At 42.7% G+C, this 14,866-nt stretch overlaps 1 protein-coding gene across 4 annotated transcripts in view; it reads left to right on the top strand.

The window, feature by feature from the left end:
* Positions 1 to 14,866, top strand: part of stag2b (stromal antigen 2b) — a 168,129-nt gene that overhangs the window by 146,168 nt on the left and 7,095 nt on the right. For all 4 annotated transcript variants that reach the window (XM_041196235.1, XM_041196236.1, XM_041196237.1 and 1 more), the window contains exon 30: positions 10,424 to 10,607. In XM_041196235.1, coding sequence (XP_041052169.1) covers positions 10,424 to 10,607 — 184 coding nt within the window. The remainder of the gene's footprint in view (positions 1 to 10,423; positions 10,608 to 14,866) is intronic.

The raw sequence follows: 14,866 nt of genomic DNA, 5'->3' as shown, positions 1-14,866 counted from the left end.
TTCTCTTCAATGGACTTCTGTTCTGCACCGTACATAAATTCCAAAACTTCTACCTACATGCTGTCACGCACTGTCATCATTCAGTACACCTGACCTCGCTAACCTTCAATAGCTTCCGAGCTCCCAGCAGACTGATTTCAGAATCCTTATCCTTGTTGCTAAATATCTCCATGGTATGGCATCATTCCATTGTTTGAACCTTCACAATTTCACCTTTAAACTTGTTTCTATGCTGTTATGATTTTGGCTTACCATGTATTTCTCCTTGTCCAGCTAGTAACCATTTTTTGTGTTGGTATGGCCCTGCATTCTGGAACACTCTTCCCAAGCCCCTCTGCCTTGTTCTACCCCTTTCCCATCTTCATAAGTAGTCTGAAAGCCTTCATTCTGTCATCCGCATGCCTTCAATCACCTCTAACTTTTCTTTTGCTCAGTTTTCACTTTCCTTTCATCACTACTTCTATTCCCACGCAGTGTCTATTTTTTCCCAATCTCCCACTTTTTATGGAGTATCTTGGATGTTTGTCTGTGACAAAGGTATTATTTAAGTTAATTTTTGTAAAATTTTGGAAAACTTTCAGAAAAGCAACATATAATGCTTCTGAGGTAAGTATATAGATATTTTGGAAAATATTTGTTCGAGTTTATTTCATGATGCTCCCCATTGCCGCAATGCGGCTATTGATCAGGTGAAGTTTAATGTTTGGTAGAGCTTTGAGGCAAAGGGAGAACAAGACCAAGAGGCACACAGGGGGAGACCACAGAGCATTTTTAAGCACTGTAGTAAGAAATTGAAGCGCTTTGAAGGGCCAGGTTTTTCTTTCTTACGCAGACCAAAGTAAGTTTCTCACAGGTGAGGGGTGAAAGGGAAAATAGCAACGCTAGAATTGGAGCTTTTTGTCCATTTTTTTTGATCCAAAGTTTCAGATTTTGACATTGTTCGTGTTGGGCATGTGAAAGTGCTCTAAAAGTTAAAAGCTGCTGTTATTTGCCTAGTAAAAGTGTACAAATATTGGAGGGGATATTTCAGGAAGCCTCAGGCTAAAAGGGTGACCTTTCCCTTACATGTATAGTATATACATGGCTATTTACTTTCTGTGCCCCCAACTCCCTCCTCCTTGTTTCAGTTGCCCTGGAGTTGCAAGAACTTCAGGCAAACCTGCATTTTCCAATTTCAAGTCTGAAACTATGTCGTCTTGGGCATTTAAAGGAACTTAGGAGTTGGCCATTTAGCCACTGTTCCAAAATTCAGTGAGACCGTGGCTAATTTGCAACCTAATTCAATATACCTGCCTTTGCCCAATATCCTTTGATACCTTTGGTTAACGGAAATCTATCAATCTTACTTATAAAATTAACAGTTGATGATCTCGTATAGGTTATCTTTTGCAGAAGAGAGTTGTAAACCTCTACCACCTTTTGTCTCTAAGACCCTCCAACTGGGAAAAATAATTTCTTCCAATCTAATCGATCCGTTCCCCTTAATACCTTGAAAACTTCAATCAGGTCACCCCTTAATTTTCTAAATTCCAGGGAATATAATCTTAGCTTGTTTAAGCTCTCCTTGTAATTTAATCCATGGAATCCAGGTTGCATTCTCGTAATTATATGCTGCACGCCCTCCAAAGCCAGTATGTTCTTCCTAAAGTGTTCCTAGAACTGCTCACGGTACTCCAGCTGAAGTATGACTTCTAATCCCTTGTATTCTTTCCTCTTGATGTTAGAGTCGGCATTCCATTAGCTTTTTTGATTATTTTCTTGTTCATGGCATTTTAATCTGTGAACCTGGATACCAAGTCTCTTTGGACTCCATTGTTTCTAACTTTTCACCATTTTGGAAATACCATGTTTAGATCCAATTTTGGCTGAGTATTTACAGCAGTTTTGTTCTAATCACAGAATCACGCAGTGCAGAAGAGGCCCTTCGGCCCATCGGGTCTGCACCGACACGTGAGAAACACCTGATGGCCGTACCTTTGTCTACGTTGAAATACATTTGCCTCAGTTTTGCCCATTTACTTAGTCTATTAATATCTCTGTAATTTTGTGATTCCAACTACACTACTTGCAACGTTGTCTATCTTTGTATCATTGGAAAATTTGGACCGGTGGCTTTCTATCCCATCATCGCAGTTATTGATGAATCAAGTGAATAGTTGACGCTCCAACATAGATCACCATTAGTTACGTCCTGCCAATTAGTGTGCCTGCCTATTATGTCCACTGTCTCCTTCCACTTGGCCAATTTATGAACTAGGTCAATAATTTGTCCTTAATTCCCCAAAATCAATTTTAGCCAACAGTCACTTAAAGATTAAGGTGCTCTGTAAGATTTGAGAGCTGCTATTATTTGCCTAATGTAAGTTTCCAAATATAGGAGGGGTACTTCAGGAGCCCCAGGGCACGCTTCTCACAGTCCTGGGCTTCAAACACACTTTGCAGGTGAAATAGGCATTTACTTGCACAACTATCATTGTAGTATACTGTATGAGCTGCTACGGAATGTAACTTGGGTGATCAAGTAAGTGTGCACCGAGCTTCTGGTTGCCTGTCATTTTAATTCTCTGCCCCACTCCTACCTTGACATTGCTGCCTTCACTTCCTACACAGTTCCAGTAGAGCTCAATTGAATCTCCAGGAATGGCACCTCACATTTCAACAGGGCACTTCAGAGCCTCCTGGACTCAACATTGAGTTCAGCAAATTCAGAGCATAATCACTGCTCCCACGTTTTTCTGGACAGTAGTAATTATGAATGTTCTGTTGTAACTATTTACACTTCTAGACTCAACTTTTCTTTCTTCACTGGTCCCCTTTTCATGCCATTTTCCCTTCCACCACCATTCTTTCAGTCGTTTAATTTCTCCAGCCTTCCATAGACCTTTTAATTCTTTCCTGTCTCTTCCTTAAAATCTGTTACATCTCTAACTTTCTCCAGGTCTGATGAAAGGTCATCAATCTGTGACTTTAACTTTGTTTCTCTCTCCACAGGTACTACCTGACCTGCTGAGTATTTACAGCAGTTTTTGTTCTAATCACAGAATCATGCAGTGCAGAAGAGGCCCTTCGGCCCATCGAGTCTGCACCAACACATGAGAAACACCTGGCCTACCTACCTAATCCCATTTACCAGCACTTGGCCCATAGCCTTGAATGTTATGATGTGCCAAGTGCTCATCCAGGTACTTTTTAAAGGATGTGCGGCAACCCGCCTCCACCACCTTCCCAGGCAACGCATTCCAGTCCGTCACCACCCTCTGGGTAAAAAGGTTTTTCCTCACATTCCCCCTAAACCTCCTGTCCTTCACCTTGAACTTGTGTCCCCTTGTGACTGACCCTTCAACTAAGGGGAACAGTTGCTCCCTATCCATGCCTCTCATAATCTTGTACACCTTGATCAGGTCGCCCCTCAGTCTTCTCTACTCCAATGAAAACAACCCAAGTCTATCCAACCTCTCTTCATAACTTAAATGTTTCATCCCAGGCAACATCCTGGTGAATCTCCTCTGCATCCTCTCCAGTGCAATCACATCCTTCCTATAATGTGGCAACCAGAACTGCACACAGTACTCCAGCTGTTGCCTCACCAAGGTTCTATACAACTCCAACATGACCTCCCTACTTTTGTAATCTGTGCCTCGATTGATAAAGGAAAGTGTCCCATATGTCTTTTTCACCATCCCACTAATATGCCCCCCAGCCTTCAGAGATCTATGGACACACATGCCAAGGTCCCTTTGCTCCTCAGAACTTCCTAGTGTCATGCTGTTCATTGAATACTTCCTTGTCAAATCACTCCTTCCAAAGTGTATCATCTCATACTTTTCAGGGTTAAATTCCATCTGCCTCTTGTCTGCCCTTTTGACCATCCCGTCTATTATTTCCTGTAGCCCAAGACACTCAGCCTCACTGTTAACCATCCGGCCAATCTTTGTGTCATCTTCAAATTTACTAATCCTACCCCCCCACATAGTCATCTATATCATTTATATAAATGACAAATAATAGGGGACTCAGCACAGATCCCTGTGGTACGCCACCGGACACTGGCTTTCAGTCACTAAAGCAGTCTTCTGTCATCACCCTCTGTCTCCTATAACTAAGCCAATTTTGAATCCACCTTATCAAATTACCCTGTATCCCATGTGCATTTGTCTTCTTTATAAGTCTCCCATGTGGGACCTTGTCAAAGGCTTTGCTGAAATCCATATAAACTACATCATCTGCACTACCCTCATTTACATAACTGGTCACCTCAAAAAATTCAATCAAATTTTTATGCATGACCTCCCTCTGACAAAGCCATGCTGACTGTCCCTGATCAAACCTTGCCTCTTCAAGTGGAGATAGATTCTCTCCTTCAGAATTTTCTCCAATAGTTTCCCCACCACTGACGTGAGACTCACTGGCGTAGTTCCCTGGCTTATCACCACAACCCTTCTTAAAAAGCAGAGCCACATTAGCTGTTTTCCAATCCTCTGGCACCTCCCCCGTGGCCAGAGAGGAATTAAAAATTTGGGTCAGAGCCCCTGCGATCTCCTCCCATGACCCCCTCAGCAGTCTGGGACACAAATCATCCGGACCTGGAGATTTGTCCACTTTTAAGCCTGCCAACACCTCCAATACCATGTCACTCCCTATATCAATTTGCTCAAGAACCTTGCAGTCTCTGTCCCCGAGTTCGATACCTTCATCCTCATTCTCTTGGATGATGACGAATGTGAAGTATTTGTTCAATACTCTACCAATGTTCTCTGGCTCCACCCATAGATTGCCCCCTTTGACCTTAATGGGCCCTATTCTTTCCCTGGTTATCCTTTCCCATTGATATACTTATAGAATATCTTGGGATTTTCTCTTTTACCTTTTACTTTTACTAATGTGAAAATACATCAGCCTGGGCATGGGCCAGGTTGGGAAAATGCTTTCCAAAACTATAGCATATATGGGCCACTGCTCAATAATAAACATGTGATCAACTAAGATGTAATTTTCTGACCTAAGCACTTTTGGCTCACTGTTTTATTATGGAGGGCATCACAGTTGGGCCCAAGCCCTGTTTGCACCTAAAAACCACACATGAAGACATTCCAGAAGCATTCATTGGATTGCATTCTGGAGTAAGATCTTTTCCTTCTCACTTCTTTGCTCTCTCCCCATAGTCCTTCAGAATTAAGGCCAATTGTAGTGCCCTAACAGCCATGCATTAATGATTTAGCCTGGCAGAGATTCTGAATCCAAATTGGAGATTTCTTTTTCTGCTTTATGGTTTAGTACTCTTACCCACTTGACCATTGAAGAAATTTATGTAAATGACACTTGAGTGTCTTTTAAGCAGCAGCCACAGTAATAGTGAAGATATTTAGTCCAAACTGCAACTGAAAATGCTGAAATACAGTTTCAATTAACTTCAAAATACTTGAAGCTTTACTTACAATTTTTTCAGTAGTTTCTTGTTGTGCAATACTAAGTTCTATGAAGTTAGGTGTGCAAAGACCCGCAAATTTAACTTCAACCAGTGTGACACATCAATATTTTACCTTTTTCTTCTGACACCCATGTCTGTTCATAAGGGACGTACTGGATAGTGTTACAACCATTGATAAAATAAAACAGAAAATGCTGGAAATACTCAGCAGGTCAGACACTAGCCATGACGAGAGAAACAGTTAAAGTTTCAGGTGGATGACCTTTTGTTAGAGCTATTAACAAGTTAAAGGTGGAACAGGTTTTATACAATTACAGAGACAGGGAAAGAAACAACAGTAGTGAAGGTCTGTTGGAATGCAAGGTGGTAGTGATTAAATAATAAAAGGGATCTGTACCTACACCACATGGACTGCAGCAGTTCAAGAAGGCAGCTCACCACCACCTTCTCAAGGGCAATTAGGGAGGGGCAATAAATGGTTGCCCAGCCAGTGAAGCCCACATCCCATGAATGAATAAAAAAAAGAAGAAAAAAGATCTAAGCGAGATGTAAATGGCATCAGCACAATCATTACCAACACCTAGGTGGGTGGAGATTGTCGAACTTAGATGAGTTCAGGAGGTTGTAATGTGCCTAATTGAAAGGTGAAGTGCTGTTCTTTGATCATCTGTTGAACTTCATTAGGATAGCGTAAGAGGTTGAGGACAGAGCTGTCAAGGTGGGATGGAAAACTAAAATGGCAAGCCACCGGAAGCTTGGGGTCAAGTTAATGGACTGAACAGATCAGTAAAGTGATCAACTGATCTGTATATGGTCTCCCCAGTGTAGAGGAGTCTGCATCGTTAACAAAGAATACAGTAAACTAATTTGAGAGAAGTACAAATAGATCACTTTTTTTGACCAGAAGCAGTGTTTGGGGCCCTGGATGGTGGTAAGGGAGGAGATGAAAGAGCAGGGGTTGAATCTCCTGTGTTTGCATTCAAGGTCCGTAGGAAGGGGAATGGGTGCTGGGGGTGATTGACGTGTGGATCAGGGCCTTGCAGAAGTAATAGCTGCTTCAGAATGCGCAAAGGAGAGAGGGAGGGAAGATGTGTTTGGTGGCATGACCATGTCAGTTAGTGGAATATATTAGATAAATCCCACAACCAGATATCAAATTTATTTGGTTATTAAATATGCCTGGCTTCTTTACAATAATCCTTTTTTCTAATGGCAAAAGATATTGCACATAATGGAAGAGAACTAGACAACTAATTTCATGGCAGTTGAGATGGAGATTTTATTTTAGAAGCACAAGGTACAATTGGTTGTACTTCATAGCTAATCTTGACGTTTCTTGCATTGCTGCCCACTCGATATTCTAATTTCAGAAGTAAATAATGAAAATACTGTTGTGTTAAATGATCCTGTATCTGCAATATAAAATAAGGGTAGTGGATACAGTAATTGTTTCCACATTTGACATTTGGTTTATTCTGCAAATAAATGTGATTTTTCTTTTTCTAATAACTGGTAGTTGCCAGAGGAAGAAAGTAATTCAGCACCCTGGCCAATAACATTGTACAAATGAGATTTTTATACTTGTAGCAAGGCATTTCCAATGTTGTATTTTCTTCCACTTTATTTTGTTGAATGACAAGGCTCTGCTTGTTTAAACATTGTTTTCACAAGTTCACTGAATGCATTGTGGAAGATTTTTATATTGTGAATTGACCAAATACCCAAACATAATCCAATAACATATTTATCATTGTAGTTTACAGTTAATAAATTTGAACTATGCACCTAGAATTTGAATTGAAGGAAAATAATGTGTACATTTAAAAACATTTAGTTTTCGTCTAGTTATGTTTTATTTACAATTTTCAAAATGCATTGTATTAGTTTGGGGCGGAGGACTTTTTCATGTCTGAGATTTAACATATATTCCAATTAATTCTGTAATTAGAATTTTTTTCAAAAATTTCAATATTTTGCATTGTAGATATAGTTATAAACTCATTGTTGGAGGTGAAACTTGTCTTAACTGGTGACTTCCTTTAGATTTCTGTTTGATGAATGTGCTTATTATCTTACTATCGTGAAACATGGATTTCCATGGACTGGAAATTTCTCTTTAGAAAAGATACTGATATCTAAGTTGATTATATAATGACGTTTCCCCAAAACTGAAAGTGCATTTACGAAAGATGAGTTAACGATTTCATTAAACATAGTTCTCACAAGATATCCTCCTCATCTTTGGTTGGGAGAGCAAGGCAGTCTGGCCTCAGTTTCAAGTTCATTCAGTATATTCCTGGAAGGTGTGTTTGAGAATTTTGTAGTTTTTCCTTTGGTCTGTCAGATGTCTTATGTGGAAAGATGCTTTCCTATACTTAAGGGTCCCTAACTCAAGCTACTGGAAATCCAGAATTTTTGTTTGCCTGATACAAGATGTGCACCCTCCTCCCATAGGGAGACACTATCAAGCGATCTTGGGTGCAGGTTCAGAACCACCAAGGCTTTGGGACTGTCTGCTAAAGTTGTGCAATATCCTACTAATAAGTTTCCTGTTGTTTACCCAGCTAGGACCCATTAGGATCTAATTTTTCAGAGATATCTGGAGCCAGCTGGGAAGTATCATTTCCTTCAGTGCTGGGTCTACGCTTCCAACCTAATTTAAACAATCCATGCTTTCTGGTGAAATATCTGTGCACCTGGCTTAGATATGAATGGTGATGTCTGCAATGGACTGACTCTGTTCCAAACCTTTATCACATGCACGCAACCTTGCATGCATTTCAGCCACAAAGAACTCCATCTCCTCACAAGTTGAGGAACCATTGTTATTTGGTCAGAGAATTGTTGGTTTGAGTCCTCACCAAACAGACAACAGATACAAGGGCTTCCTTAGAAACAGGATGAAGAGCAGCATATCTTGCTATAATCAGTCATTGCATTGCAGTCAGAAGGATGGCAGCAACATGGAATTTAACTGTACCCACTGTAGCATCACCAGTTGGAGGTGCAAAGGTTCAGCGGAAACTGCTTGCATCTTTGTGACCCAAACAAAGTTAGATTTGGATATTTGAACATGTTGACTCGGAGTTGATTTTCAGAAGGCACTTTCTCACACCTGTTATGCTAAATTTTGGCAATTCTTCTTCAGATATTGGACATCGACCTTCATGGTGGAAGTACATACAAGGATAGATTGTATACCTTGCTAATATAGATGTTCATAGTCAATGCTACATACTTCATTGTTCATCATCAACTGCTCGATCAAATTTATTATAAATAGGGGCTTTGCTAATACAAAATTACAGCTACTTCCATTTCATCTCCATCAAGTATGTTGCCCAAATTAAATATTACCACAGTGATAGACATTTAAATATTTTTTTCTTATGTTTGCTCATTGCCATGAGATTGATACTCCTTCCAGAGTGCTGATAAAATCTTGCTGCAAGCCAAAGCCCTTCTTTTCTGCATGATTTCTTCCCCAGGCCTCCAAAAATCCATCTCAGCCTAGTCCAGGATCTATCAAATGATCTGAAGAAGCTCTTCCTGGGCACTAGCTCAGAGAGTTTGAACAGTATTTGGAAGAATCCTACATCACAAAACTTTTTGTGTCTCCAACATAGCTGATAGATTGAACTTCAGATTTGAGACTCCCTGTAATTAAAAAAAATTGTGGTATTGCTTGTTGACCACCCAATACCATGTACACTTTTGTTAGATGTGTGGGAAGAATAAATTAGAATTGTTTAAATTTGTCAGTAATCATAACTAGGCTGGTCATGGATATCACATGATGTCACCCATGCTCTCTCCTTTTGTATCTACCATCCCATAAAAAATATCCATTTAACTCTGCTTTGACGTGGTTATCTTGCCAGCTGAAATTTATTCCATTATCTTCTGAGGGCCTCAAACTATACCACACATTACCTGTTAACTTACTATATAATGTTGTATAAAAATTTTGTCTAGTGGGGAATGGAATTTTAATTTTTGCCTTTACCTAGTATGAGTAATAAACCCCTTTGGCTTGCATGAGTTAAATGCAGCTCAGATTCTTTTAACCTCAAAGATAGCTTGGGTCTCCTCCATGTCCCTTCCCCAAAGAATATCATCTTCAATTTACACAAATTCAGCACATTTTACAACATCTTCCTAATAGTTAGTGAAACTGCACACTTAGTACCAAGTCATTTTTGGGCTCCTTCCCCACTGGCTTAAAATTGGCCTAGCTGATGGTGTTGCTAAACAGTCATGCAAAATAAGGCTTTCATCTCAAAAATCTAGTCTGGATCCATATCTTGGTCCCAGTTCTGAAAGGCAGTTCAATTGTCCACTGTGCACCTGGTCTCCTCCGAATTCCATCCTCTATACGCACACAGGCTTTATTAAAAGGGCTGCATACTGAACTACCTGCTGAGTGTAGGAATGTACACGTGTGAATACAGGACATAAGCAAGTGTTTACATTGCACTGTTCAATATTCAAGGCTACTGCATCACACTAGTTGTCCATTAGCATTGTATATGCACGTAGCCTTTTAAGTCTGCTAGAACATTTCCTGCTCAGTGACATTTTAATGTCTAGATGAAATGAAACACTGCTGTTCTCATGTGCTACACCAATTAATGAAGGGAAATTTTAACCTATGATTACCCACACAGAGAGTACTGAGTTACAGTTAGATTGTTCAGAACAGCATTTCCTCCCTGTCTCTTCCAGAGAAAAATTGGAGGGCAATATAATCCAGTTAGTCTTGTGCACCTCTTATCAACTGATTTTAGAATAACATTAGCAGATGTGGGCTGTCCCAAAAGTCCTCAGTTGCAAAGATATGTATGGGAATGGGTCCTTGAAAGGAAGGAGGATGGGAGAAGATAAATTAAGTACTACTTGTTTTCTTTTACAAGACATTATTGGTTTTTGAGTTTAATAGCTTTTATGGTTATGTTGGGAAAATTGAAAAGCTGACATTCTGTGCAACTTTTATAGCAGAGGAAAGCAATGATGGATCATGGATCAGCAGAGAACATAGTCTGCAGTCACCACTCATGATGCAAACTCCACAGTTGACTTCCACTGTTATGAGAGAGGCGAAGAGGCTGAGGCCTGAAGAAGAAAGTTATATGGGGGTATACCAAATGCCACAACAACATCAACCTGCTGTGGACTACAAGTACGTTTAGAGTTGATTTTGTTATCTACAAATACATTTAACCCTTCTCTCAGTTGTTTATGTTGGCAAAAAAATCCTGCAGCAACAAATCCATTTTTTATGTCAACTCTTTCAATCATATTGATAGGAAAGTGGCCTTTACTCAGTTAATGTAATCCTCTTCTGTTCATATATATTTTAGATTGCAATAAGTTGATAGCTAATTTAATTTTTGGTGTATTAAGCAGAAAAGAAAGCCAGAGATGAGTTTCTCACTTGTTTCCTCTCCTAGCAGCTTGCTGTGAGAATAACACTTGCAATTTTTCTCTGGGGCATTAAGCCATCTAAGATTGTATTTGTGACCTTTCCTGGTTATTAGATCTGGTAGCTGCAAAGTGGTGCCTGAAAATGGGCAAAGACAAAAGTTTTAATTCCCCTTTCATTTTAACTTTTCCCTGAAAGTGGTTGCCAATCTTATGTTCCCATAGCTTTATGGCTAAAATAATTCATGGCATTTACAATCAAACTTGGGTACATAGATGGCTAAGTGGTACAGTGAATTTGACGTTAGTCTTACACCTAATGGATGTGGGTTCACAAAGTGCTGAAGTCAGAACTAGCTGGTACTAAATTGGCATTCTCATTCCAAAAGCCGCTAGTGTGAGTTGGAAAATTGTAACAGTGTTACAATTGATTTGGCTTTGAGACACAATGGAGGTTTCCTCTACATCTCATTATATTGAACCTAGCATTTGCTGAAATGGGAAGTGTTCTGTTCTCCAGCACTGATGTACCTGACCCCGCCCGTCTCTTTCTCACATATATGCACACGCTCTCTCACTCTGCCTTTCTTGCTGTCATTTCTCTCTTACATTTCTTTTCCCTCCGTTTCTCTTTCTTTCTCCACCACCCTCTCCCCCCCATCCAGCGCACACTCTTGCACTCGCTCTGTCTCACACTCACACACACATGCGCGCGCGCACACACACGCGCGCACACACACTGCCTCACACACAGTCTCTTTCGCGCGCTCTCCCTTGCGCGGGCTCTCTCTCGCGCGCGCTCTCTCTCGCGCGCGCTCTCTCTCACGCTCGCCCACTCGCTCACGCTCACGCTCGCTCGCCCACTCGCTCACGCTCACGCTCGCCCACTCGCTCACGCTCGCTCGCCCACTCGCTCACGCTCACGCTCGCCCACTCGCTCACGCTCGCTCGCCCACTCGCTCACGCTCGCTCGCCCACTCGCTCACGCTCACGCTCGCTCGCCCACTCGCTCTCGCTCGCTCACGCTCGCTCGCCCACTCGCTCTCGCTCGCTCACGCTCGCTCGCCCACTCGCTCTCGCTCGCTCGCCCACTCGCTCACGCTCACACTCGCTCACTCGCTCTCGCTCACTCGCTCTCGCTCACTCGCTCTCGCTCACTCGCTCTCGCTCACTCGCTCTCGCTCTCGCTCACTCGCTCTCGCTCACTCGCTCTCGCTCACTCGCTCTCGCTCACACTCTCTCGCTCTCGCTCACACTCTCTCGCTCTCGCTCACACGCTCTCGCTCTCGCTCACACTCACTCGCTCACTCTCGCTCACACTCGCTCTCGCTCTCTCTCTCTCGCTCACGCTCACACTCACACTCACTCTCGCTCACTCGCTCTCGCTCACACTCACACGCTCACACTCGCTCTCGCTCACACTCGCTCTCGCTCACACTCGCTCTCGCTCACGCTCTCGCTCACACTCGCTCTCTCGCTCACACTCGCTCTCTCGCTCACACTCGCTCTCTCGCTCACACTCGCTCTCTCGCCCACACTCGCTCTCTCGCCCACACTCGCTCTCTCGCTCACACTCGCTCTCTCGCTCACACTCGCTCTCTCGCTCACACTCGCTCTCTCGCTCACACTCGCTCTCTCGCTCACACTCGCTCTCTCGCTCACACTCGCTCTCTCGCTCACACTCGCTCTCTCGCTCACACTCGCTCTCTCGCTCACACTCGCTCTCTCGCTCACACTCGCTCTCTCGCTCACACTCGCTCTCTCGCTCACACTCGCTCTCTCGCTCACACTCGCTCTCTCGCTCACACTCACACACTCACTCGGTCTCGCTCTCTCGCTCTCGTTCACGCTCGCTCTCGTTCACGCTCTCTCTCGCTCACGCTCTCTCTCGCTCACGCTCTCTCTCGCTCACGCTCTCTCTCGCTCACGCTCTCTCTCGTTCATGCTCTCTCTCGCTCACGCTCGCTCTCGCTCTCGCTCTCGCTCACTCTCGCTCTCGCTCTCGCTCTCGCTCGCTCTCGCTCTCGCTCGCTCTCGCTCACACTCGCTCTCGCTCACGCTCTCTCGCTCTCGCTCACGCTCTCTCGCTCACGCTCTCTCGCTCTCGCTCTCGCTCACGCTCACTCGCTCTCGCTCACGCTCACTCGCTCACGCTCACTCGCTCACGCTCACTCGCTCACGCTCACTTGCTCACGCTCACTCGCTCTCGCTCACTCACACTCGCTCACTCACACTCGCTCTCGCTTTCACTCACGCTCACACTTGCTCTCGCTTACTCACACACTCACACACTCTCTCACACTCACACACTCTCTCACTCACTCACACACACTCTCTCACTCACTTACACACTCACTCACATGCAGTTTAAATAAAAACTTAGCTCACTGATGCTGCAGCAGTGTTGTAGCCATTTACCAGTATAACAGCCAAACAGGAATAGGCTGTTCATACTTTGAACATGTTTTGCCATTCAGCTAGATCATGGCTGATCTGCACTGTAACTCCATTTAACTGCCATTGCTCCATATCCCTTGAGGCTTTTACCCAACATTGACCATTGTCTTTGAAAATTTCATTTGACCTAGCATCCACAGCTTTTTGGATGTTACAGATTTTCACTCATCTTCATATGAAAAAATGCATCCTAATTTCACTCCTAAATGGCTCTGCTTTGATTTTAAGATGCTTTTGTTCTGGATATAATCAATAGAGGAAGTAGTTTCTCTGTATCTACCCAATTGAATTCTGGTATCATTTTAAAACTTAGAGAGTTATTTTGATAAAAGGGTGAAAATAGACACTAAGTGGATGCTGGTTAATAAGATAAGCCTATTTGAAAGTCTAGTTTTAGCAGGCAATTTTAATCCTAATTGTTGATTACCATAATTTGAACTTTTCCTGAGGTGCTAAATTAACTATGTGCAGGTTAGGATTCAAGCACTGATTAGATTAGATTTTTCTGGAGCAGTGTATGTTAGCTCCACTTAGTTCTTTCACTGAAGGTTTGGAATGGACTGGCTGACACACACCAACCTGTTTCTGAATTGTTTATGGATCGAGTGAGAGCTTGCATAGATTCTGTGATATCCTATCGGAATCCTGGTGGAGGAGGGATATCCTTCACTCGCAGGGCAGAAAGGGAGTCTGCCTTGCTCTCCTGCAGCAACTACTGCTACTCTGCCTGGCATTAAGTACTTCACCCATTCCTCTCGGGGGCTCCTCTAGCAATATCACTGAATCCCAGATTTGTTCGTTGCAGAAGGAGGCCATTCGCCCCATCGTGTCTGCACTGGCTCTCTGAATGAGCATTATGACTCAATGCCATTCCCCTGCCTTTTCTCCATAACCCTGCACATTGTTTCTATTAAGTAATCATCTAATGCCTCTTGAATGCTTCGTTTGAACCTGCCTCCACCACACTTCCAGACCCGAACCACTCACTGTGCGCCAGAGTTTTTTCTCACGTTACAATTGCTCCTTTTGCAAAACACTTTAAATCTGTGCCCTCTCGATCGTTTTACAAGCCGAAATAGTTTTTCCCTATCTACTCTGTCCAGCCCCCTCATGATTTTAAACACCCCTATCAAATCTCCTCTTAGCCTTTTCCTCTCCAAGGACAACAGTCCCAACTTCTCCAATCTATCTTCGTGACTGAAGTTTCGCATCCCTGGAACTATTTTTCTAAACCTCTTCTGCACTCTCTCCAATGCATTCATATCCTTCCTAAAGTGTGGTGCCACACACAATACCTCTACATAGAATAAAAGCAAAAAACTCGGATGCTGGAAATCCAAAACAAAAAAAAAATACCTGGAAAAACTCAGCAGGTCTGACAGCATCTGAGGAGAGGAATACAGTTAACGTTTCAAGTCCGTATGACTCTTCAACAGAACCACATAATACTCCATTTGAGGTCTGGTTAGTGTCCTATACAAGTTCAGCATAACCACCTTGCTCTTGTACTCTATGCCCCTATTAATAAAGCCTGGGTTATTGTATGCTTTAACAGCTGCT

Source organism: Carcharodon carcharias, chromosome 9 (genome assembly GCF_017639515.1).
Source record: "Carcharodon carcharias isolate sCarCar2 chromosome 9, sCarCar2.pri, whole genome shotgun sequence".
NCBI lineage: Eukaryota > Metazoa > Chordata > Chondrichthyes > Lamniformes > Lamnidae > Carcharodon > Carcharodon carcharias.
The sequence above is the reverse complement of the archived record's forward strand: the minus strand, read 5'-3'. Positions and strand labels throughout refer to the sequence as shown.